This window comes from Liolophura sinensis, chromosome 10 (assembly GCF_032854445.1).
Source record: "Liolophura sinensis isolate JHLJ2023 chromosome 10, CUHK_Ljap_v2, whole genome shotgun sequence".
Taxonomy (NCBI): domain Eukaryota; kingdom Metazoa; phylum Mollusca; class Polyplacophora; order Chitonida; family Chitonidae; genus Liolophura; species Liolophura sinensis.
The window spans coordinates 5,486,231-5,513,646 of record NC_088304.1 but is presented as its reverse complement, the minus strand read 5'-3'; the positions used below and the strand labels follow the sequence as shown (position 1 = coordinate 5,513,646).

At 38.5% G+C, this 27,416-nt stretch overlaps 1 protein-coding gene across 3 annotated transcripts in view; it reads left to right on the top strand.

Moving 5' to 3' along the window:
* LOC135476240 (calcium/calmodulin-dependent protein kinase kinase 1-like) overlaps positions 1–27,416 on the top strand; it is a 119,459-nt gene that overhangs the window by 2,259 nt on the left and 89,784 nt on the right. For 2 of the 3 annotated variants that reach the window (XM_064756190.1, XM_064756189.1), the window contains exon 3: positions 17,643–17,738. In XM_064756190.1, coding sequence (XP_064612260.1) covers positions 17,729–17,738 — 10 coding nt within the window. In that variant the 5' untranslated portion in view covers positions 17,643–17,728. Of the gene's footprint in view, positions 1–14,416; positions 14,522–17,642; positions 17,739–27,416 lie in introns of all 3 variants that reach the window. The other variant, XM_064756188.1, reaches the window with a different exon arrangement.

Sequence of the window (27,416 nt, the reverse complement as noted above, 5' to 3'; positions counted from 1 at the left end):
TACCGTTTATCAGCAAATTTATCATGTTTGTATCATTCTGTCCTTAGTGGACAACCTAACCGGGTGTCAGCATGTTACGGATTTGTTCCATCGAGTAACGGATTTACATTGTAATGTGACCTGCAGCTCCTGAGGCTATTGTGGAGAGATTTCTTATTTCAGCATCTCGTTAATATTGATAAAACTACAGCAGAGAGATCTTTTACTTCAGGATCACAATCATTTTGATAGAGCTATAATAGAGAGCTCTCTTATTTAAACATTTATCATTTTGATAAGACTGTAGTAGAGATTTCTTATATCATCATCTCAGTCATCTGGAGAAAACTATAGCAGAGAGATCTTTCACTACAGTATGTCTATCATTTTGATAGAGCTATAATAGAGAGCTCTCTTATTTCAACATTTATCATATTGATAAGACTGTAATAATTAAAGAGACTCGATTTCTTCCTACCATAATGCTGGCCACCATCGTATAAGTGAAGTATTCTTGAGTGTGGCATAAAATACCAATCAAATAAATAAAAAAATAGATTTCTTATTTCATCATCTTGATCATATTGATAAAACTGTAGTAATGAGATTTCTTATTTCAGCTTTTAGCATTTTGATAAAGCTGTAATAGGGTGATCTCTTATTTCAACATCTGCATCAGTATAAAGATGGTAGTAAAGACGTCTTTTATTTGTTACATGATGTGTGCATAGCAGCTTTGTTTATCCATGATGCTCCGGGGTACTCTGGGGTACTCTGGCTTTGGGGTGCTCTTGGGTACTCTGGGGTGCTCTGTACTATGGAATGTTAAAGGAAAAGACCTCTAAAAATAGAAGTAGGCATCATTAAGTAGACCGCTTAAAACTATGCATAAATATACTTTCATTTATTCTATTGGATTGTTGTGAAAGGAGCTAAAGGCACTCAAATGTTTGACTTCTGAGGTGGGCTTTATGGACCACACTATCAGAGGCTAGGAACTCTGACGTCTCAGGAGATTTATTCAACTCTAATCACGACACTGAATGTTGAAATAACTCTTTTTGCCCATGAGTCAAAGATTACTGAAATAATTTTCCCCCAAATTCCTTCCTTCTGGTGAACATCAGGAAAAAAAGTGATGTGATGTAAGAGTTCCTACATACTATCAGTATGTCCCACCATAGTGCGGCTGGAGAGTACTTCATATTTTAGCTTCCCTTTACTTTACTCTTAATGCTTGGTTAGTGACATATTAGACATTTGTTATTTGACACCTTGGTATTTCGAAATACCAGCATTACCAAATTGCTGGTAAATGTTTTGTACTCATTGTTTCCAGTCAGTGTATTGTGTAATTATATGTGATATTTCCATCAATTTGATCAGTATGTTAGTAGTTAATAGTTAGTTAGTTACTAGCTACAGTATTTACCCCATTTTGTGATCAATTAATTTCTTACCAATTGTTTTCACTTCATGTGTTAATTGCTAGTGGTGTTTTCCTTGTGCTTTTTCCTTGTGAGGTTATATAATTTATCAGTGAGGTTATGCAATTACCAGTGAGGTTGCTGTCATACATTTTGGCCGAAGCAGTTTACCAGTAAGTAAATATAGAACAGGGGCCTGTCAGTGTGATAATGGTTATGCATTCATGTATAAACTACTATGGTGATGCAATATACCTACATGTAAGTATTAACACTGGTTTCCATGGTAATTGGATTATCATAACGTTACATATAGGCAGGCTTACATGTATGAGACAACCTCAGTTCATCCTGCATCCCAACGCTCTATGCTGGGTAGTGCAGTATTCTCCGTGTTTATGTGGTGACCGTCGTTTCTTTGATCAGAGACACAAGTGTACAACAGCTTCATGTTCACCTGTCGGCAAGCTCAACAGGTTAACTCTCATCATTCAAGATTTTATTGATTTCTTTTTTTTGGTTTGTTCCCCAATGCTTCCAGTAAGTATACTCAAACACCTTGATGGTGTGTAATGTTGCTGATTAGATCGGTTCCAGCTTGTACATATAGCTAAGCATCCTCATCAGCTGAGAGACCTCAGGTGGCTCGGCTAAATGTACGCAGAATTTTCTATTTGTGTTGGATATTTTTTTAAATTTTTTCTGTTTTATAAACATGATTTATGATTTTGTACATGTATGGTATTGGTTTACATTTAGGTGTGTGGGATTGTGGTTTATTGTTTTGTTGTGTTCTATTGCCTCTATTGATACTGTAATTCCTCAACCTTTTCGCAGATTTGCAAGGTGTTTACTCATTCTGAAAGCATTATTCCGATGAAGTTATACATCTTGTGCTGTCTTGAAACTGGGCAATCCAACCAATGTAGTTTTGTCTCCAAAATCAATTTAAAAATGTGCATGAGTTGCACTGAAATTGGCTCTTTCATTAGGGTAAACATTAAGCACCAGGCTAATGTATTTCTTTCTTCCACGATATAACTGACTGGCATGGACAAATTCTTCAGAATGGTATTAAATAGCAGTCCAATAAAGAAATAAATCATTTTGAAATGAATACTTTGAGCCATGCAGGTAAAGTTGACTGTATGATACAACCTGACCTGGCCAACCTGATACATGCATGTATTAAACTTTTCTTGAAGACATCCTTTTGAGTGTCGTAACATCAGTAATTGTTTAAGTGTATCCCGTGGATATGATGGATAATAATGGATAATATATTTCAACCTTGACTTAATTATTGTGGGCACTCTTGCTGGCTCCATTTAATTAACATGAAACATGCAAATTTGCATAATAATCTTCCCTTGATATTTTTGGATTAGAAAAGCTTTTTTTAAAGTGTGAAATAATAGGGAAGTTTGCAGAAATCTGTGATTGAAAACCTGGTGATTTATGAGGACATTCGTTAAGAAGTGCTACATGTGGCCTAATTATCATCATAAGATGTTACATGTGACCTAATTATCATCATAAGGTGTTACATGTGGCCTAGTTATCAGCATAAGGTGTTACATGTGGCCTAATTATCATCATAGGGTGTTACATGTGGCCTAATTATCATCAAAATTATCATCATAAAATTTGCCATATAAAAAATTTCTGAGACTGGCACTATTTCAATTCCATGTTTACCTGATGAGGCAATGAGATGTGGAAAGCTGTCAGAAGGGTTGCCAGGTACGTGTATCTGGTGAGGCAAGGGGGTGTGTGAGGCTGTCAGAAGGTTTGTCAGGCACATGTACCTGGTGAGGCAGGGGTGTGTGTGAGGCTATCAGAAGGTTTGTCAGGTAGATGTACCTGGTGAGGCAGGGAGGTGTGTGAGGCTGTCAGAAGGTTTGTCAGGTACATGTACCTGTTGAGGCAGGGAGGTGTGTGAGGCTATCAGAAGGTTTGTCAGGCACATGTACCTGGTGAGGCAGTGAGGTGTGTGAGGCTATCAGAAGGTTTATCAGGCACATGTACCTGGCAAGGCAGTGAGGTGTGTAAAGCTGTCAGAAGGTTTGTCAGGTATAGTGAGTCAGAGGGATGTGTGAAGGTATCAGAAGGTTGGCCCCAGGTGAGGCAGGGGTGTGTGTGAGGCTGTCAGAAGGTTTGTCAGGTAGATGTACCTGGTAAGGCAGGGAGGTGTGAGGCAGTCAGAAGGTGTGTCAGGTACATGTACCTGGTGAGGCAGGGAGGTGTGTGAGGATGTCAGAAGGTTTGTCAGGTACATGTACCTGGTGAGGCAGTGAGTTGTGTGAGGATGTCAGAAAGTTTGTCAGGTAGATGTACCTGGTGAGGCAGAGAGGTGTGTGAGGCTATCAGAAGTTTGTCAGATACACATACCAGGTAAGGCAGTGAGGTGTGTGAGGTTGTCAGAAGGTTTGTCAGGTGAATGAGGCTGTCAGAAGGTTTGTCGGGTACATATACCTGGGGAGACAGTGAGGCTGTCGGAAGGTTTGTCAGGTATGTGTTTATGGTGAGGCAGAAAGGTGTGTGAGGCTGTCAGAAGGTTTGTCGGGTACTTGTACCGGTGAGGCAGAAGTGTATATGAGGTTGGCAGGAAGTTTATCAGGTACATATACCTGGTGAGGCTGTCAGAAGGTTGGTCAGGTACACATACCTGGTGAGTCAGGTAGGTGTTCCTTACAGACACCTCAATGTGAGGTATAGATGTGGGGTGTACAACTCATGCACACCTGATTGTGAGATATAGATGAGGTGTACACCCCATCTATATTTTCTAAGGTGTACTGTATCTCAAGTACACCCCAGCCATATGCCTATCCTCAGATGTACGTCAGGAACTTTGAAAAAAATCAATGCTTAGAAGATGTACCTCAGGTATACGTTAGAAACTGTGAAGGTTGAAAAAAATTGAGTGATGTACCTCAGGTATACCTTAGAAACTTTGAAGGTTGAAAAAAAAAATTGAATGATGTTTTTAAAGTTTTATAATGAGATCAGATTTATCTCAAAGTGGTGAGTACAAAATTACAAATGTTTTTGTGCAAAAGAAAAAATGTTTTCTAAGTAAATATAAGCCTTTTTCTCACCCCATTCTGACTTGCCATTTAGTGTGCAAATATCGACCAATCACAGAGCACATATATCTTTGCCCCTGATTATTTAAAGATGGCTGTGGGAAAACAAACCCATTATGCACAGATTGATACTTCCTAGGACAGAATTTGTAACATGTTTGGGCGCATGATCAGTTCTAAAAGACTATCACTAAATTTTGATCAAGCAGCTAGAGAGCCTCATGTAAATGTAAATTACTGTTGTTGTTGTTGTTTATTGTTGTTGTGAATCAGCCGAGATTTACACATATGACCTACTGCAAACACAGAACAGCATGCACTTACATGTACAAACTTGCTTAAATTTATGTACATGCTGCCAATGTTCAAGTGTTTTGACCTTGTTCTCTATCAAAATAAAAGTGAAAACAGTGTTCATCCACCTTGCCAATAAACATGTACCTCAGATACACCTCAGGCATCATATTTTTTACCTAATATTTACAGGGTACTTCTACACTGAGGTGTACTATAGGTGTACTTGAGGTACTAATTTGCATAATTGGCAGCTAGTACCTTAGAAAGACCTTCAACACACACACACCTCAAGGATACCTTAGATACACCTCTGTTCAGATATGATGCACCCCAAGTGGTACACCTCAAGGGAGGTGTGTGAGGCTGTTAGAAGGTGTGTCAGGTACATGTACCTGGTGAGGGTGGGAGGTGTGTGACACTGTCAGAGGGTGTGTCAGGTGCATGTACCTGGTGAGGCAGAAAGGTGTGTGAGGCTGTCAGAAGGTTTGTTAGGTACATGTACCTGGTGAGGCAGTGAGGTGTGTGAGGCTATCAGAAGGTTTGTCAGGTACCGGTACATGTTGTGTATTAGGCAGATGTTGTGTTTAGGCAGGGAGTTGTCTTATAGGGCCTACTGGAATTCTTAAAGCAGGAATAGCATTGGAATGTATTTATGTATTTTAAAATAAATAAATGTAACTATTAAATAAAATGAGCGTCCCTCGTATGAGAGTAATAACATCCCTGTAGGCAGCATAATTTTGTCATATATTGTGGAAGTGAGTTGGGATCATTTTGACGGTATTGTGGTCGCCTTGAAAGAAGCCGTAATACTTCCATTTCCGTAACCATGGCAACAAGGATATGCTATAGGCTACATGTAGACAAGATGACTACTAGACCTGGTAAATTTTAAGAAATCCTGAACTTACACCAGACTTATTTATTTGATTGGTGTACAGCACAGTGTAGAAGAAGTTTTCACTTTATTTAATACATCGTGAGAGTCGGTTATATAATGGGTAGACAAAACCGGTGTGCCGTAGAAACCCACAGGCCTTTGGCAAGCATTCCCACATTTAATACAGCATTTTGTCTGCAGACGTGAGCAGAGTGTATTGGGTCGTCATTAATAATATGCCCATATGGCGTAACAGACCCTGCCAAAATGCTCTTACTCTAAATTTGTTTTTTTTTTTTTTTTTGAGTGTGTTGGAGTGTTTTTTTTTTTAATTTTTCTTTTAAAGTTAATTTTCTTTGAAATGTCTTTCTCATTAGCCCAAATAAAAAAAGGAAATCTCTATCTACACTATTTTTTCACTATTTCATTTATTTATTTATTTATATGTTACACCTAACAGGGATTTTTTTAAGAATGGCCGAAGTATTAAGAAAGACTTTGTCTCCAAGTCATTGTCTGTCAGACACAGGAAATGTAACACAGGATATTATTATGGTTTAGATGTAGATCTTTGTTTTTTTTTTTCTGGCTGGAAAAAAATGAAGCCTAGAGGTAAATAACATCTTTAGTTTTCACCATTTTCATTTTGGATTTTAATTTAAAAAATGAAGTTTGTTCAAAAGCCATATTGATTTGATGATAAATCATTGTGCCTTTCATGGATATGTCACGCCCTGGATATAAAACTGTTATATTACTACATTTTTATTAGCTCATATAAGGAATTTTTTCATGAAAACTCTGGGCTCAAAACTGGTCTGTAATGGAACCAAAAAATAAATGGCGAAACAGTGTGTTTTGGACACATAGAGGAATTCAATCCCTTGTAAAACGTTGCATGTCTGAACCACACAAAATGCAAAACACACGAAAATGGCCAGCCCTGCGTGTGGGAAGTGCGAAAAACGATAGTGAAAAAGTTGTGGCAAGCCTTCATTTAATGCACTTCTTACATCAGTATGCTAGTAGCCTGGCACAACCTGTATAGCTACATGTAGCAAGGCAGCCCATTTACATATGAAAATCCTGTTTATGTGTATTGGCAAGTGAATAAGCTCAGTTTACACATATGCATAATTACATGCTTCATTTGTTGCAGTGCTGGTTGCGCTGAATAACCATTTATAAGGATAAAATGTTATGAGTGGCCTTATGGCTCTATTAGATGTATTGTGTATTTTGTGCCTGTATTATTCAGCTATTCCCAAATTACCTTATCATGTATAATGTGTATTTTGAGCCTTTATTATTGAGTTATTCCTGTTTTGTTCTACTAAATAAAACGTATTTTGTGCCTTTATTATTGAGTTATTCCCGCATTGCCTTATCAGATATGATGTGTATTTTGTGACTGTGTTATTGAGCTATTCCCACATTGCCATATCAGATATAATGTGTATTGTATGTTTGTGCCTGTATTATTGAGTTATTCCTGCATTGCCTTATCAGATATGATGTGTATTGTATGTTTGTGACTGTGTTATTGAGTTATTCCTGCATTGCCTTATCAGATATGATGTGTATTGTATGTTTGTGCCTGTATTATTGAGTTATTCCCGCATTGCCTAATCAGATAAGATGTGTATTTTGTGACTGTGTTATTGAGCTATTCCCACATTGCCATATCAGATATGATGTGTATTGTATGTTTGTGCCTGTATTATTGAGTTATTCCTGCATTGCCTTATCAGGTATGATGTGTATTTTGTGACTGTGTTATTGAGCTATTCCCACATTGCCGTATCAGATATGATGTGTATTGTATGTTTGTGCCTGTATTATTGAGTTATTCCTGCATTGCCTTATCAGATATGATGTGTATTGTATGTTTGTGCCTGTATTATTGAGTTATTCCCTCATTGCCTGATCAGATATGATGTTCTATTTTGTGACTGTGTTATTGAGTTATTCCCACATTGCCATATCAGATATGATGTGTATTGTATGTTTGTGCCTGTATTATTGAGTTATTCCCTCATTGCCTAATCAGATATGATGTTCTATTTTGTGACTTTTTTATTGAGTTATTCCCACATTGCCATATCAGATATGATGTGTATTGTGTGTTTGTGCCTGTATTATTGAGCTATTCCTGCATTGCCTAATCAGATAAGATGTGTATTTTGTGACTGTGTTATTGAGCTATTCCCGCATTGCCATATCAGATATGATGTGTATTGTGTGTTTGTGCCTGTATTATTGAGTTATTCCCGCATTGCCTAATCAGATAAGATGTGTATTTTGTGCTTGTGTTATTGAGTTATTCCCGCATTGCCTTATCAGATATGATGTGTATTTTGTGCCTGTATTATTGAGTTATTCCCGCATTGCCTTATCAGATATGATGTGTATTTTGAGCCTGTATTATTGAGTTATTCCCTCATTACCTAGTCAGATATGATGTGTATTTTGAGCCTGTATTATTGAGTTATTCCCTCATTACCTAATCAGATATGATGTGTATTTTATGTTTGTGCCTGTATTATTGAGTTATTCTCGCATTGCCTTATCAGATATGATGTGTATTTTGTGCCTGTATTATTGAGTTATTCCCACATTGCCTTATCAGATATGATGTGTATTTTATGTTTGTGCCTGTATTATTGAGTTATTCCCGCATTGCCTTATCATGTATGATGTGTATTTTGAGCCTGTATTATTGAGTTATTCCCGCATTGCCTTATCAGATATGAGGTGTATTTTATGTTTGAGCCTGTATTATTGAGTTATTCCCGCATTACCTAATCAGATAAGATGTGTATTTTGTGCCTGTATTATTGAGTTATTCCCGCATTGCCTAATCAGATAAGATGTGTATTTTGTGCTTGTGTTATTGAGTTATTCCCGCATTGCCTTATCAGGTATGGTGTGTATTTTGTGCCTGTATTATTGAGTTATTCCTGCATTGCCTAATCAGATAAGATGTGTATTTTGTGCTTGTGTTATTGAGTTATTTCTGCATTGCCTAATCAGATAAGATGTGTGTTTTGTGCTTGTGTTATTGAGTTATTCCCGCATTGCCTTATCAGGTATGATGTGTATTTTGTGCCTGTATTATGAGTTATTCCCGCATTGCCTAATCAGATAAGATGTGTATTTTGTGCTTGTGTTATTGAGTTATTCCTGCATTACCATATCAGATATGATGTGTATGTTTGTGCCTGTATTATTGAGTTATACTCGCATTGCCTTATCAGGTATGATGTGTATTTTGAGCCTGTATTATTGAGTTATTCCCACGTTGCCTTATCAGATATGATGTGTATTTTATGTTTGAGCCTGTATTATTGAGTTATTCCCACGTTGCCTTATCAGATATGATGTGTATTTTGAGCCTGTATTATTGAGTTATTCCTGCATTGCCATATCAGATATGATGTGTATTGTATGTTTGTGCCTGTATTATTGAGTTATTCCTGCATTGCCTTATCAGTTATGATGCATATTTTATGTTTGAGCCTGTATTATTGAGTTATTCCCGCATTGCCTTATCAGATATGAGGTGTATTGTATGTTTGTACCTGTATTATTGAGTTATTCCCTCATTGCCTTATCAGATATGATGTGTATTTTATGTTTGAGCCTGTATTATTGAGTTATTCCTGCATTGCCTTATCAGATATGAGGTGTATTGTATGATTGTGCCTGTATTATTGAGTTATACCCGCATTGCCTTATCAGGTATGATGTGTATTTTGAGCCTGTATTATTGAGTTATTCCCGCATTACCTAATCAGATATGAGGTGTATTTTGTGCTTGTGTTATTGAGTTATTCCCACGTTGCCTTATCAGATATGATGTGTATTTTGAGCCTGTATTATTGAGTTATTCCTGCATTGCATTATCAGATATGATGTGTATTTTGAGCCTGTATTATTGAGTTATTCCTGCATTGCCTTATCAGATATGATGTGTATTTTGAGCCTGTATTATTGAGTTATTCCTGCATTGCCTTATCAGATATGATGTGTATTTTGAGCCTGTATTATTGAGTTATTCCTGCATTGCCTAATCAGATAAGATGTGTATTTTGTGCTTGTGTTATTGAGTTATTCCCGCATTGCCTTATCAGGTATGATGTGTATTTTGTGCCTGTATTATTGAGTTATTACAGCAATGCCTAATCAGATAAGATGTGTATTTTGTGCTTGTGTTATTGAGTTATTCCTGCATTACCATATCAGATATGATGTGTATATTTGTGCCTGTATTATTGAGTTATACTCGCATTGCCTTATCAGGTATGATGTGTATTTTGAGCCTGTATTATTGAGTTATTCCCACGTTGCCTTATCAGATATGATGTGTATTTTATGTTTGAGCCTGTATTATTGAGTTATTCCCAAGTTGCCTTATCAGATATGAGGTGTATTTTGAGCCTGTATTATTGAGTTATTCCTGCATTGCCATATCAGATATGATGTGTATTGTATGTTTGTGCCTGTATTATTGAGTTATTCCTGCATTGCCTTATCAGTTATGATGTGTATTTTATGTTTGAGCCTGTATTATTGAGTTATTCCCGCATTGCCTTATCAGATATGAGGTGTATTGTATGTTTGTACCTGTATTATTGAGTTATTCCCTCATTGCCTTATCAGATATGATGTGTATTTTATGTTTGAGCCTGTATTATTGAGTTATTCCTGCATTGCCTTATCAGATATGAGGTGTATTGTATGATTGTGCCTGTATTATTGAGTTATACCCGCATTGCCTTATCAGGTATGATGTGTATTTTGAGCCTGTATTATTGAGTTATTCCCTCATTACCTAATCAGATATGAGGTGTATTTTGTGCTTGTGTTATTGAGTTATTCCCACGTTGCCTTATCAGATATGATGTGTATTTTGAGCCTGTATTATTGAGTTATTCCTGCATTACCTTATCAGATATGATGTGTATTTTGAGCCTGTATTATTGAGTTATTCCTGCATTGCCTTATCAGATATGATGTGTATTTTGAGCCTGTATTATTGAGTTATTCCTGCATTGCTTTATCAGATATGATGTGTATTTTGAGCCTGTATTATTGAGTTATTCCTGCATTGCCTAATCAGATAAGATGTGTATTTTGTGCTTGTGTTATTGAGTTATTCCCGCATTGGCTTATCAGGTATGATGTGTATTTTGTGCCTGTATTATTGAGTTATTCCCGCATTGCCTAATCAGATATGATGTGTATTTTGTGCTTGTGTTATTGAGTTATTCCTGCATTACCATATCAGATATGATGTGTATGTTTGTGCCTGTATTATGGAGTTATACTCGCATTGCCTTATCAGGTATGATGTGTATTTTGAGCCTGTATTATTGAGTTATTCCCACGTTGCCTTATCAGATATGATGTGTATTTTATGTTTGAGCCTGTATTATTGAGTTATTCCCACGTTGCCTTATCAGATATGATGTGTATTTTGAGCCTGTATTATTGAGTTATTCCTGCATTGCCATATCAGATATGATGTGTATTGTATGTTTGTGCCTGTATTATTGAGTTATTCCTGCATTGCCTTATCAGTTATGATGTGTATTTTATGTTTGAGCCTGTATTATTGAGTTATTCCCGCATTGCCTTATCAGATATGAGGTGTATTGTATGTTTGTACCTGTATTATTGAGTTATTCCCTCATTGCCTTATCAGATATGATGTGTATTTTATGTTTGAGTCTGTATTATTGAGTTATTCCTGCATTGCCTTATCAGATATGAGGTGTATTGTATGATTGTGCCTGTATTATTGAGTTATACCCGCATTGCCTTATCAGGTATGATGTGTATTTTGAGCCTGTATTATTGAGTTATTCCCTCATTACCTAATCAGATATGAGGTGTATTTTGTGCTTGTGTTATTGAGTTATTCCCACGTTGCCTTATCAGATATGATGTGTATTTTGAGCCTGTATTATTGAGTTATTCCTGCATTACCTTATCAGATATGATGTGTATTTTGAGCCTGTATTATTGAGTTATTCCTGCATTGCCTTATCAGATATGATGTGTATTTTGAGCCTGTATTATTGAGTTATTCCTGCATTGCCTTATCAGATATGATGTGTATTTTGAGCCTGTATTATTGAGTTATTCCTGCATTGCCTTATCAGATATGATGTGTATTTTGAGCCTGTATTATTGAGTTACTCCTGCATTGCCTTATCAGGTATGATGTGTATTTTGAGCCTGTATTATTGAGTTATTCACGTATAATAATACTGCATTTTCTGGGGGAAATCAGTGAGTTACAAAACCAGTCTTCCTTGAGTCACAGATACACACATTCACACGAAAAAGTTTACATGTTTATACAGTATATATATAAAACATGGATGTACCTGATAGATGTTTACCGACTATATACAGAGTAGTGTATCATAGACGGTTCTGCACTCAATCAACAGAGGCATACTTTGACATAATAAACACTTTCATTTGTATTATTTAAACATTGATATTCTGTGACTTTAACGTATGTAGAGGGAGTCCGTTACGCATACAATTATTATAAAAATGACTCTAAAATGATTTGTTTGTGTCCTGAAAGATGAAAAGCAACACAAAATTGTGCAAATTATTTCTCTGCCTCTCATAGTTCTTGCAGAATGTTTCAAAATGTTGGTTTTGGAGCCAGTTGAAAAGTTTGAAAAATTAAGCATGGGGAATAACCTGTACATAGTATTTTACGTACATGTATTTTGTGACTGTGTTATTGGCAATATTAAAGAAAATCTGTACATCTTAACATCATTGAGGTACCATTGAAAAAGGTAACGGATATTTTATATAGCTGAGCAACAGTTATTAATAATCAATATCTTTAATTTATAGATTTAACAGTTTAACAGTAACATGGAGATATTTGAGGTAAGGAAATAATACACCTGTACAAACAATATTTATTTGTTATTTAATAGGTCAGATGCAAATTTAGAAATAAATACCACATATCAACATTCATGTGTATGTGAGATGCAAATAGACTTAAAAAAGACTGTTTAATATTGGTGTGTTTTTAAGGATTTTGACCCGTTTTTTAAGTAATTTCAAACCATTTTTAAGGATTTTGACCATGAAGGCCGTGAACAACCAAACTATATTTCTTATTTATTCACTTTTGTACAATCACATTTTCAAGACCGGCCCCAAAGCTCAGTAGAGTGTAGATCCATTGTCAATCCTGCGTCACACCTAAGGCCTTAAAACAGGAAGTTGTAACGGATACATTTGGTGATCAGCATCAAGAGGATAGTGCAACGACTGGTTGACCCATATCAGTATAATGGCTCAGGCATCGCGGCTTACGTACTTTCGGTAAGTCGTTATAGTGAAACAGCACTAGATGAAAGAGCGATGGAAATCTGTCCTGCAAAAAGGAGGCACATTACATGCACTCATACTCATAAGGACTCCTTTGTCGTCATATGACTGAAAAATTGTTAAGTACAACGTTAAACCCCAAGCACCTGCTCACTCACTCACTCACATTTTCAAGAAATATCAACAAGCCCCTAAAAAGTAATCCCATATTTTTGTTGAGTGGTTTGATGTAATTGGCATGGATTACTTATGTTAGCACGGTACATGCAATATAAAACTACTTAGCAAGTTGTGTCCAACCCACTAAGTGCATTTGTTCCAGTAACATGTGCTAAACAAAGAAGTACAATCTGCCTGCAAATGGAAGAAAAACCATAAAATGGGATTGTTCATTGTTATGGTTACATAACAGCAGGCACACGGAGGATTTTGGACAGCACGCAATTAGTACAACTAGCCAGGCATTAGTGCTCTAATGTGCGACGCTCTTAGCGGGATGTCTTTCAGAGGGGCCCGAATGATTCATTTGGGGCATTTTTCTGTGAAATATACAACAGTGATCATTGTTGTTTTTCTCACTTTACTTAGACATGTGGGATTATAGTGAATGATAGGCTAACACCCTACAGGTGAGAAACATGGTTCCTGTGGCAGATTTGGTCTGAGAGATTCATGAGGTCTTATTTTTAGGTTATAATGCGATGCTGTCAAATGGCTGCTTATTTTTAGTATACAAGTACTAATGTACATGGATGTTGTGCAAGTCATCCTTTCACCTACGGCGTAGTTAGAGGAAGTAAATGTTCTGAAGAGCACATCAAGACGACGTATGTATGTATATAGTGCATATGGTATTACTGCTACTTAATTGTACTTCATGTAAACTTAATACTGCGGAACAATGACCCAGGAGCTTCTCACCCACAGGGTCTGTGAGTTCAGGTCCAGGTTATGCTGACTTACTCTCCAGCTTTATTTGGGAATGTCTGCCAGCACCTGGCGATGATGGTGGGTTTTCCTCAGGTTCTTCCTGGTTTCCTCCCACCATAAAGGCCCCCTTTGTACAAGTGAAATATTTCTGAGTATGGCATAAAACGCCAGTCAAATAAATAAGCAAATAAATTGTACTCCATAGTTTTGATTTTATCAAAAATGTAAATATTTTCATTTTAAAGGACCATTTTTAAGACAGAATAATTTTTGATATGAAAGTGGAATGGAAATTTTAAATTGAAAGTTCCAGAGCTTTTCCTTCATCAAAATGTTTATTATTTAAAGACAATTTTGATGGCTTTACACTTCAATATAAGTATAAGTATTAGAAGACTGTCAAGATTATGGAGCAGATTTTATTTTCTTCTTCACAGGCATGTATTTCTTTAGTAGCTGACAATGCAAGTAAAGCTCAAAGATGGAATTCAAAGTGATAGACAAGGGTTATCGCCTGGAGGTCTCTGCTCGTTATATTCCTGGTAAGGGTTACATTGTAGACGCAAAACTAGCCTTTTGTATCCTTAGACCAATATTTTGGAAGTTTTCTGGTCACAGCAAATAATTGCTATTCAAATCAAATCGGTAATTACTTTATGCTAATAACATTCAGTGGTATATAATAAATTTTCCCCAAAAAACATATGGGGTGCTCTATAGGTGGACAAAGGGGTGTGCTACACAATAAAAATTCCAGAATTTATATAATGTATATCGGAAATTAGAAAGAGGTTTGTATGCTAAGCATCAGATTAGGCCAATCTTAAATACTCCTGGGTTTATGTATGCTGTGTATACTTACACTTTTATAACAGTTATTTTCAACTTTCTGTTGGTGTTTTGTGTTTAGCATAAACAAACATTTGGTAGAATACTTTACAAATTTAGACATATTTGACATTAGGAGATGCTCAGAAATGTTGATTCTACAACCCACTGTACGTACAGAGAAATGTGGAAATTTCCAGAGCCGAAGAGACTGAAAAGGTGCAAGTCTGTTCTGTAATAATATGAATAGTGATTGTTGTTGTTGTATTTTCTTTGTCAGAAAGCTGCAAGTGATGGCAGTTACAGTTGTAAGTACATGTAGCTATCAGCTGCCTTCTCCCAGTCCAATATCTTATAATTCTTTGATCTATATCTTTCATTTCAACTGAGTAATTAAGTGATTGATCTTACCAAGACAGGTGTTTTGACTCATTTCTTCGTCCCTGCAGTGTCTCTCTTAGCAATTTTCACACTTTTAATGAGGCTCCTTTTCCTGCGTAATGATGTCTCGCGCCCAATGCAGGTTGACGATTGTTCTCTTGTTATACAGGAATAATATGTTTCCAGTTAGCTGACAAATTACCATAGCAATGGCACTACTAAACCACTGTTTAGGCAGTTTTGGGTTACTTTAGGTGAGAAAGATTTCAGATTACTAAATGGCTACAATACAAGGAAGTTCTACAGGTAGGAAGTGTACAGTGATCATGTTAACATCTTGCTCTGTGTCAGACTTAGATTGCACCGGCTACATACATGTAACCTCCGATAACTTCACCACTCCATCACTTCGCAGTTCTCTGTCTGCAGGTTTTTATATTTAAGGGGCCTTGAAAGCCAGATACTGAAATGTTAGAATTTAACTGGATCAGAAATGTTTAGAAAAACATCTTCTAGGATGTCCATCTAGCCTTATCCGATACAGACACAAAGGTAGCTTCAAGAATTGAGGCACTATCCAAATTTCTGCTTTTATTTTGTAATATCTGCTTTCAATAACATGTTTATGGGGTACATGGTATATGGTATATATGAATATAGAGTGTAGACTTTTAACACTTAATTTAAAAACCTGATCAAGCACAGACTAGCTTCTACACTTTGTAGACTTCTACACTGTACAGAGTCCTACACTTTACGAACATTAACATTTTATGAAATTTATAATCATGTATGAACTAGCTTTTGCACTTTGTAAACTTTTACACTTTGTAGACTTCTACACTGTATATAGTCCTACACTTTATGGACATTAACACTTTATGAAATTTATAATCATGTATGAACTAGCTTTTGCACTTTGTAAACTTTTACACTTTGTAGACTTTTACACTGTATAGAGTCCTACACTATATGGACATTAACACTTTATGAAATTTATAATCATGTATGAACTAGCTATTGCACTTTGTAAACTTTTACACTTTGTAGACTTCTACACTGTATATAGTCCTACACTATATGGACATTAACACTTTATGAAATTTATAATCATGTATGAACTAGCTATTGCACTTTGTAAACTTTTACACTTTGTAGACTTCTGCACTTTGTGAACTTTTAACACTTTATGTGCTTATAATCATGCATAGAGTATAGCTTTAACTCTGCGTTCACTTTTGACCTCTACGCCCACTTAATCATGTTTTTGGACCTTATATTGTGTGAACTTGCTTTTACACCAGAACTTTGCAAACTAGTTCTTCTAGTATTTATACATTTTACATTTTATGGTCTTCAATATGTGTTCTTTGATACTGGTCGTCAGTTTTATGGGTATGATAATTGGAGATTAGAGATGAGACAGCAGACAGTTTTGATATTTTGTCAGGTATCAAGGAGACAGACACAATTAATCTCATCAGTTTTAAAAGGGATTAACTGTACTCTGTGCTCGAGTGTTATTCTCGTCCACTCTTTTTCCAGAAGGTATTCTTAGTTGTTCGTGGCTGTTTTAAATTGCATAATACTGTGATGAGGAGGAAAAATCTGAAGTCTCTATGCTGACGTTGCTAAGTGAGTGTATGCAATATGTATTACAATACTTGTACAATGTAGGAGATGTACTAAATTGGATCCAAGAACAGTATCAATCTTGTGATAACAATATCAGCCTGGAACCTATGGAATTTCGTTCATAATAGATCCATCTTTGAAATGAACATTACAATATCAAAAAGCTTTAAGCTCCTTAAAACCCAGCAGATAATAAAGAAGCTAGGGATTGAGAGCTGATGTCTGCCAGTCTGAAAGTTAATTTCAAAATGAAGTCGTGTGTAATATATTGCTCATGGCTGCCTTATTACACAGGGTTAGTTATTAATCAACATACAAAGTTTTAAGAGTTGACAGACTGCTGGATGTTGACAGACTGCTGGATGTTGACAGACTGCTGGATGTTGATAGACCTCCGCATGTTGATATAGACTCTTTTTGGTTGACAGAGCCCTTGATGGTAATAGAGACCCCCTGATGGTTAAAAACCCCTTGATCCTGATAGACCCCTTGATCCTGATGATTAATGACCACTTCATCCTGAAAGACCCTTTGATGGTCATAGATCCCTTGATGATGATGATGGATCCCTTGATGATGATAGACCCTGTGATGTTTAATGGCCTGGATGATGATAAATCTTTTATTGGTGATAGACCCCTTCATGTTAAATGAATGATGATGATAAACCCCTTGATGATGATAAATCCTTTGATGATGATAGACCCCTTACTCCTGATAGACGCCTTGATGTTTAATGACCTTAGATACAGTTGTTATTAATATATACCTAACTTTGGGAATTTTACCACAACTTTTTTTTATTTCTTTCTGTTTTAGATAAAAATGCATTCATTGACTGGTGACTCTCCCCCAACAGACTTCAACTCATTAACCGGCCAGGTGTGAAACGCTAACAAGTCAGGATGGGAGCAGGTAAGTCTTTGGTTTCATTAGCTGTATTATCATGTCATGTAATGCACATTAGGAGCAGGTGTTGTTGATTTCCTTTATTAGGAATTATGTTGATATCACATGCACTAGCTGGTGTAAAGACAGTTGTTTGCATTGACATGGTCCATTCTCCTAAATTTGTAGGAACAGTGTTGATATCACATGCACTAGCTGGTATTAAGGCTGTTGTCTTCAGTGACATTGTACAGTTTCCTAAATTTGTAGGAACAGTGTTGATATCACATCTAAGCTGGTATAAAGACAGTTGTTTGCATTAACATGGTCCATTCTCCTAATTTTGTAGGAACAGTGTTGATATCACATGCACTAGCTGGTATAAAGACAGTTGTTTGCATTAACATGGTCCATTCTCCTAATTTTGTAGGAACAGTGTTGATATCACATGCACTAGCTGGTATAAAGACAGTTGTTTGCATTGACATGGTCCATTCTCCTAAATTTGTAGGAACAGTGTTGATATCACATGCATTAGCTGTCATTAAGGCTGTTGTCTGCAGTGACATTGTGCAATCTCCTAAATTAGGAACAATGTTGATATCACATGCATTAGCTGGTATTAAGGCTGTTGTCTGGACACGCTCCAGACCCCTGTATTAGTAACTGTACATTAATTTGATTTCTCTTCTAAAGCAGAGTACCCAGCATAAACCATCGACCTTTGGCATGCTACTGATGAACATTCCCCCAGGTGATGTTCAGATACATGTAACTGTCCCATCTTTAGGGTAACATGGCAACTCCGGCAAATGATGCAAGCTGATGCATAATTCAGTATTTCATTTCTATTCAAAAGAAAAAAACAGGAAATAATATAAAATGCGTTATTCAGAAAGAGGGGTGAAAACAGATCTAAACAGCTACAGGTAGTTGTTTTTCTTATGTGCTTGCTTAACTCAATAAATCCACTTTTATGTTCTCATAGAGTGCGCTATGTTAAAATGACCAGAAAAAATGATGTTGCGTGACTTGTACCCCACGCGCTATGGTTAAATGGCAAACCAAGCTTTCTCTGACATGAAGGGGAAACAACTGCATTCTGGGGATGTGGAGCTAGCTAGCTTCTGATTTATCAGAATTGATAACATGATGGAGCTTGTGCATTTCTCGTTGCGTGGGATCTTTCTTACTTTGAGCTGCAATATCTCAGTTTTGAAACATCACAAAGACCAAAAGTTATGCTTTTTAAACTTCATTATCAATGCATGTACGATATTTGGTCTGGTGTTGTCCTTACTTTTAAGCCACTTTTGAGGATGCTATATTAAAGGACAAGACAGCTAAAACATATTTCAATCAAAAGCAGGATACTCAGGCGCTCTAAAAAACATAACTCTTTATTATTTTAATGAGATTTCACCGAATAACAGGTAGAACAAAATGACCATACTGCACAAATGGCTGGTGTGAGTTGAGGTAGCCATCTTGAGAATTTTATCCAATCAAAGACGTTGCTATCAGATTGTGCGGCCTAAGCTGTGACGTAGCCTTTACCCATTCACTCCATGAAGTGATATATATATCATAACACAAAACTACTGCATAAAACATAATTTTGAAATTGTTCACAATGATTTAGTTACGTGCAGCAGAAGGGCCTTTTCACAAAGTGTTGTGTGGCAGGTCTGTATCACTTATAATGATAATAATATCTTTATTTTCAGAGGGTAACAAACTGTCAGTATGAGAGTATTGATCTTATTAAATAAGCTGTATTGAATGCTGTGAAAGACAGAAGAAATGAAAAAAACAAACATGCAATTGTTCTTAATGTTTGATTGGTATTTTTGTAACAGTTGTCATTTGTCAACACTCTTTTCTCTTTTCTAGCAAACATACTAATTGCAATTAAAACTGAAAGATCCTGATTTCAGTTTCAAGGGCTTTTTCAAGTCCATTGTTAATTTAACCAGAGGTTTTTAATGCATGTTTGACTGTAGGTGTGCATACTGTAATTCTTCAACCTTTTCTCATGGTTACAAGGTGTTAATTCAAGCATATTCAGAAGGCATTATCCTGTGTACATTGATAAAATTATACTTTTTCTGAAGTCCTGAAAATGGCCAATCCCACCAAAGTAGTTTTATCTCCAACATCAAATGATGTATGTGCATAAATTGCACTGAAAGTTGCTCTTTCATATGCGAAAAGGTTGAGGAATTAGGGTATACATGTATACATGTAATTATATCTTGTTATCTTGAAATACTGGATTTTACCATAAAATGTCCCCAAAAGTGGCAGATAAAGGCAATAATACAGATATTACTTAATACTTTTGATGCCGAAACTAAATTTTTCCAGCAGGAGATCGTCCTACCTCCCAAACAAGCTTTAAAACAACTCTGTAACATGAATAAATTTCTCAGAATGAGTAACTTTTGTTCTGGATGAAATTCTAGGTCAAACACAGTAATTCTAGATTCCAGATCTCGGGGAAAGAAGACCCTCAAACTACCCATCACCATTGGTAATACACCTGTTTCGAATGACAGGTTAATCACTTGTTGGCTGGGTTGCTTATATTTCAGGGCGCTTGTTAATGGAAGCCTGTTCAGTAAACTGTCCCCAGCACAGGATAATTAATGATATTGTAGCTGCTACAGCAAGCGATCCAGGAATGTCAAACAGAGTTTCTACATGGATGCTGATTAAGACAGCACTAGCTTCAGAATTTGCTTCGTGGATAGGTGCATTGAACAGAGACAAAAATAGTGATTACAGCTATATGTATACCTGTAGGTGTGTTGAAATTTTGACTGATATCAACAGATTATAAATATGAATGTTTGATACATTGTGCTTCGTGGATATAAATTTATCGAATGAAAAAGAAGATAATGATTACAGCTGTGTCTGTTTTGAAAATTGGCATGATGTTAACAGATGGATGGTTAATTCAAATCCAAAGAAATCACAAATGCCCCAGGTAAACGGGATCAAATTTCAGGTTTTGAAAAGTTATGCCAAAAACCATTGTGTGAATGGGTAATCACTAACATACCTGATTTCTCTAATTTTTGGTCTGCTCTTTTTGGCCAATATACATGTAATTGTAGCCGGAGTATTTCTTTTCCTTTTTCACTCATGGTTAGTCCATCTAATGTACAAGATATTCACATCTTTGCTTTTCCAAAAAATTGGTAGAGAAATGTGTATCCTGTGCTACTAATATCAGTCCTAAAAATTAAAAGAAGTAGCGTAGCTGTTCGCATACAACCGCACACGACATAGGGCGGCTGTCCACGCACAACCGCACACGACGCAGGGTGGCTGTCCACGCACAACCATACATGACGTAGGGCGGCTGTCCAAGCACAACCACACACGACGTAAGACAGTTGTCCACGCACAACCGCACATGACATAGGGCGGCTGTCCACGCACAACCGCACACGACATAGGGCGGCTGTCCACGTACAACCACACACAACGTAAGGCGGCTGTCCGCGCACAACCATACATGACGTAGGGCGGCTGTCCACGCACAACCGCACACGACATAGGGCAGCTGTCTAGGCACAACCGCACACAATGTAGGGCGGCTGTCCACGCACAACTGCACACGACATAGGGCGGCTGTCCGCGCACAACCATACACGACGTAGGGCGGCTGTCCTCGCACAACAGCACATGACATAGGGCGGCTGTCCGCGCACAACCATACACGACATAGGGCAGCTGTCCTCGCACAACAGCACACGACATAGGGCGGCTGTCCGCGCACAACCATACACGATGTAGGGTGGCTGTCCACGCACAACCGCACACGACGTAGGGCGGCTGTTCGCAAACAACTACACGACGTAAGGTGGCCATCCATGCACAACCACACACGACGTAGGGCCGCTGCCCACGTACAACCACACAATAGGTAGGGCGGCTGTCCATGTACAACCGCACACGACGTAGGACGGCTGTTCACGAACAACTACACAACGTAAGGTGGCCATCTATGCACAACCACACATAACGTAGGGCGGCTGCCCATGTACAGCCGCACAATAGGTAGGGCGGCTGTCCACGCACAACTGCACACAACGAAGGGCGGCCATCCAAGGGCGGCTGTCCATGTACAACTGCACACGACTTAGGGCGGCTTTCCGCGCACAACTGCATGTCATAGGGCGGCTGTCCACCCACAACCGCACACGACGTAAGGGGGCCATTCAAGCACAACCGCACACGACGTAGGGCGGCCGTCCGCGCACAACCGCACATGACGTAGGGCGGCTGTCCGCGCACAACCACACATAACGTAGGGCGCCTGCCCACGTACAACCACAAATGACGTAAGGCAGTTGCCCACGCACAAGCGCACACGATGTAGGGCGTCTGTCCGCGCACAACCACACATGACGTAGGGCGGCTGTCCGCGCACAACCACACATAACGTAGGGCGCCTGCCCACGTACAACCACAAATGACGTAAGGCAGTTGCCCACGCACAACCACACACAACGTAAGGCGGCTGTCCGCGCACAACCACACACAACGTAAGGCGGCTGTCCGCGCACAACCACACACGACGTAGGGCGTCTGTCCGCGCACAACCGCACATGACGTAGGGCGGCTGTCCGCGCACAACCACACATAACGTAGGGCGCCTGCCCACGTACAACCACAAATGACGTAAGGCAGTTGCCCACGCACAACCACACACAACGTAAGGCGGCTGTCCGCGCACAACCACACATGACGTAGGGCGTCTGTCCACACACAACTGCATATGTATGTACATAAGCATCTTATTTCAGACAGTGACTTATCAATAGTTGTAGGGAGATTCATTCATGACAAGAAAAGAACAATTTTATTTTTAAACAGCAGATATGTGAAATGCTCCAATAGTTGTTGTTTTGCTGTAAATACAGTACTATATGAGACGGCCTGATGTCAACTTCAAGCAATACTTGGTGACCATTGTATTTGAAGTAATGGTTTTCCTTTATGTAAGGGAATAGGTTTCCTTTTGAGGTATTTTTAAGATAAAACCAGTACGGGTCTAGTAAGTGGTGCTAAATCTGTTTGGCAGAATACATGTGAACAGAACTCGTTTACTAAACACATGGTTTTCCATCTTGTGCTGCTCTGCAAAATGCATTACGGTTACACACATCCACACTAAAGATAGGGTGGATGGAGGGATGGGTTGTGTTGGCATTTATGGGTCCTTGGAACACTGGCACTCACCACTAGGTGCTGGTTCAAATCCTACCTCGGGCAGGGATCAGTATTGACATTTATGGGCATATATGCAATTGTTTGGGTGGGTGGAGGATTAGATTGGTGTTCGTGGGTTCTGATTAAGACACTTGTGTGTCATTTGCTGGCACTCACCACTAGGTGCTGGTTCAAATCCTACCTCGGGCAGGGATCAGTATTGACATTTATGGGCATATATGCAATTGTTTGGGTGGGTGGAGGATTAGATTGGTGTTCGTGGGTTCTGATTAAGACACTTGTGTGTCATTTGCTGGCACTCACCACTAGGTGCTGGTTCAAATCCTACCTCGGGCAGGGATCAGTATTGACATTTATGGGCATATATGCAATTGTTTGGGTGGGTGGAGGATTAGATTGGTGTTCGTGGGTTCTGATTAAGACACTTGTGTGTCATTTGCTGGCACTCACCACTAGGTGCTGGTTCAAATCCTACCTCGGGCAGGGATCAGTATTGACATTTATGGGCATATATGTAATTGTTTGGGTGGGTGGAGGATTAGATTGGTGTTCGTGGGTTCTGATTAAGACACTTGTGTGTCATTTGCTGGCACTCACCACTAGGTGCTGGTTCAAATCCTACCTCGGGCAGGGATCAGTATTGACATTTATGGGCATATATGCAATTGTTTGGGTGGGTGGAGGATTAGATTGGTGTTCGTGGGTTCTGATTAAGACACTTGTGTGTCATTTGCTGGCACTCACCACTAGGTGCTGGTTCAAATCCTACCTCGGGCAGGGATCAGTATTGACATTTATGGGCATATATGCAATTGTTTGGGTGGGTGGAGGATTAGATTGGTGTTCGTGGGTTCTGATTAAGACACTTGTGTGTCATTTGCTGGCACACACCACTAGGTGCAGATTCAAATCCTACCTCGGACAGGGATCAATATTGATGATATTTATGGGCATATATAACATGTAATTGTTGACCGTGCAATGTTTTCACGTTATAGGCTGAAGCCCCACACTCACTCAGCACACTAATTAAACCTTTCCTTGTGCTACGTCAGCTGTGTCATACTTCTGTTAGACGAACATGTTTCTCAAGGTGATCGATTGTTTTCTAGAGAGTTCCGTGACAAAGACTAGCTAATTATTACTCCAATCCTCTGAACCCAGGGAATTGGCTTTGGATCTGTTACATTTGTTCATTTCCCTGAAGGTGGTTGGCCAGAATAAACTGTAGGTGGATAGGATGGGCATTTTAATGGTGTCAGTCCATAGTCTTTGTTATATCGATCAAGGTACCGGTACTTTAGTGAGTGATGACTTTGTGTTGTTTTGTTGAGATGAGGTTGTGACCATGTGGATTCGTATAAGTTCCATGGCTTTCAGTCATGCGCTAGCTCATCTGAGACCTGGATTTAATCCTATTCTGGGACAGAAAAAGGAAATTTTCACATTTTTTTAAAATAATATTCTCAGCGCTTTCGTGTCAGGAGGCAGTCCACATTGCTCTTTTTGTGTGGTCTTTCATGAAATTTACTGCAGAAAGGTTATTGTCTACCATTATAATGATATCACTCGTGGGAAGATTGAATTTTTATTGATTCAATATGGACTGGTACAAACGATTTTATGAACACTCACTGACACTGTTCTTATGGGTTATATTAAACAACAGTCAAATAAATTAAAGACATAAGCAGAAAGCCATTCATCCAACAGGTTTGGAACTGTTATATGTGTGGTATACCTTCACCTTAACAGTTACCTGATTACCCTTGTGCCACAGGTGTGTGGTACGATAACTAAAACAGCCAATTCCACCTGACGCTTGTGAGACTAACATTGTCAGGCTCAGAATCTGTGATCTCTCTTTAGCCATGTTCTACAGGTGTCTTGTTTTTGGAACTGTTATATGTGTGTTATACCCTCACCTTAACAGTTACCCGATTACCCTTGTGCTACAGGTGTGTGGTATGATCACTAAAACAGCCAATTCCATCAGACATCTGTGAAAGTTCAGACATCTGTGAAAGTTATCTCTAATTGCTCTTGTGCTACAGGTGTCTTGTATGATCACTAGAACAGCCAATTCCACCTGACACTTGTGCCAGTTATCTCTAATTGCTCTTGTGCTACAGGTGCATGGTGAGATCACTAGAACAGCCAATTCCACCTGACATGTGTGCCAGTTATCTTTAATTACCCTTGTGATACAGGTGTGTGGTTATTAGTCAATTCCAGCAGACACCTGTGAAAGTAACATTGTCAGGCTCAGAATCAGTGCCTGTGATCTCTTATTATTCTTGTGCTACAGGTGTTGTGCCAAGATCACTAGACAGCCAATTCCAGTAGACACCTGTGACACTAACATTGTCAGGCAGAGACTCACTGTCTGTAATCTCTAATTACCATTGTACCACAGGTGTTATGCCAAGATCATTAGACAGCCAATTCCAGTAGACACCTGTGATACTAACATTGTCAGGCAGAGACTCACTGTCTGTAATCTCTAATTACCATTGTACCACAGTTGTGTGGTATGATCACTAGAACAGCCAATTCCAGCAGACACCAGTGATACTAACATTGTTCGGGTCAGAATCAGTATCAATGGTCTCTAATTACTCTTGTGCTACAGGTGTGTGGTATAATCAATTCACCAGACACCTGTGAGACTAACAATGTTTTCCTGTACCTGTTGATGTATGTCCTGTTTTCCTCCTGGGCTGTACCAAGGACAGACTAATTATCACTTTCCTGTGTGTGGGAGGCTCATGATAATGCACCTGTATCCTTGGCCCTCAGGACAAAGGCTGTAGATTACAGCATGAACAGGCTTGACTGCCTGGCCTGCGTCCTGGTCAGGACTTCATGTTGTAGCCATCGGAGACATTCAGCGGTGCCCTGCTTACAGACTGCCGGGCTAATTGAAAAATCAATGTTCCTGCAGTGGTGTGTTGGCACTGATATAATGCTGGTCCAGCGTTATTTGTGATCAATTTGGCTGCCAGTACTGGCCAAATTGCGACCCGTCTCTGTAAAAAGATAAGGCATGATTGTTTAAAGGGCCCTGAATGAGCGCCATTCTCTTTTCCCCCTCGGCTTTTTCCGTTAACAAATGACTATCTCACGTGCTCCTGTTCATTGTCATTGTGGTCAGGGAATAGAGACATTTGATGGGCAGTAAATAAAAAAAGCAGTTCCTACCCATGTGGTGAAACATTTTTAAATCTCTAAAGAAATGTTTCTTTTAGGTTGGTGAGTCTTTAAGAATTGGCCTACACCTTTTATATGCAGATCTCAAGTAAGACATAGGAGTGTGACAAGGGGTACGGCCACAGGATGGTCATTTGATTTTTTGTCCAGTCATTTCTGTTACCCCGACGTGTTGGTTTACCATACTATTGGAACAGCAGAAATACTCCAAGCTTTGTGTAGTCAACTAAGATGCATTTACAGTACTTGAAATATAAGGAGTGTCCAGGACTCTGAGGTCCTTATTGGTGAACTCTCCAATCCAAATCTTTAACTGTCTCTCTTGCAGAGAGCACAGTTTGTACATAATATCTCACAATACAATAACCAGGGGGTTACATCTGGTTGCCATGGTGTATACAAGTTATTGCAAGTCTGAACAAGAAATAGCCCGAGTGAATCCTCTTAATGTATAAACAGTATCATTCTCAGACCATGTGGCTATGGCCTATACTTGGTTGTTACAATAGAGGTTACATTCAATGGTAAATATAGATTTAAATTTTAAGCTAATCAGGAATTTAATAATAATTAAAGCTGTTACATTCCTTACAGTGATAGAGATGGCCAAGTATCAAGGCCTTAGCATCAAGGCCCAGTTGAATGTCAAATAAGAAAACACTATCAAAATGATGCAATGATCTAATTTGCTGTGATTGGAAAGATTAAGCTTTGGAAAACATCTGTTTACCAACAGACGCTAACACATAACGATGATTAGCTTTATTCAACTGCTGAAGTACATAGACAGTGGACAATTCAACACATTCAACCTGCATGCACAAATTGTAACAGTATTTTCAAAAACAGGCAACATGGAGAAAAAGTGTGACAAAAGTGAAAAATAATCAACTGGGTTTGAACCCCCAAATTACCAGATATCATATACAGTGCGTTTAGTGCTGAAAACCACCACAGCGTCTTACTCGAGTCAGGCCTTGGCGATCACCGCACCTGGTTAAGCACGTACATTTCAGGTTGCTTGACCCATGGTGTGCAATCACCTCACTCTAGTGTCCCATCTGGTTTGCCTCAGCTCAGTTCAGTTTTGAGAGAGGGCGAGGACAGAGTGCATGTAGGTTACAGGAAATGTTAGACTAAAAAGATATGAAATTTTATTCTAAATAGCTAGAAGGAATAAGCAGTTTTGTGTGTTTTCTTTAAAAAAAGATCCTCAGTTCAAAGCCATGGCTTAAGGTTCCATAGTTA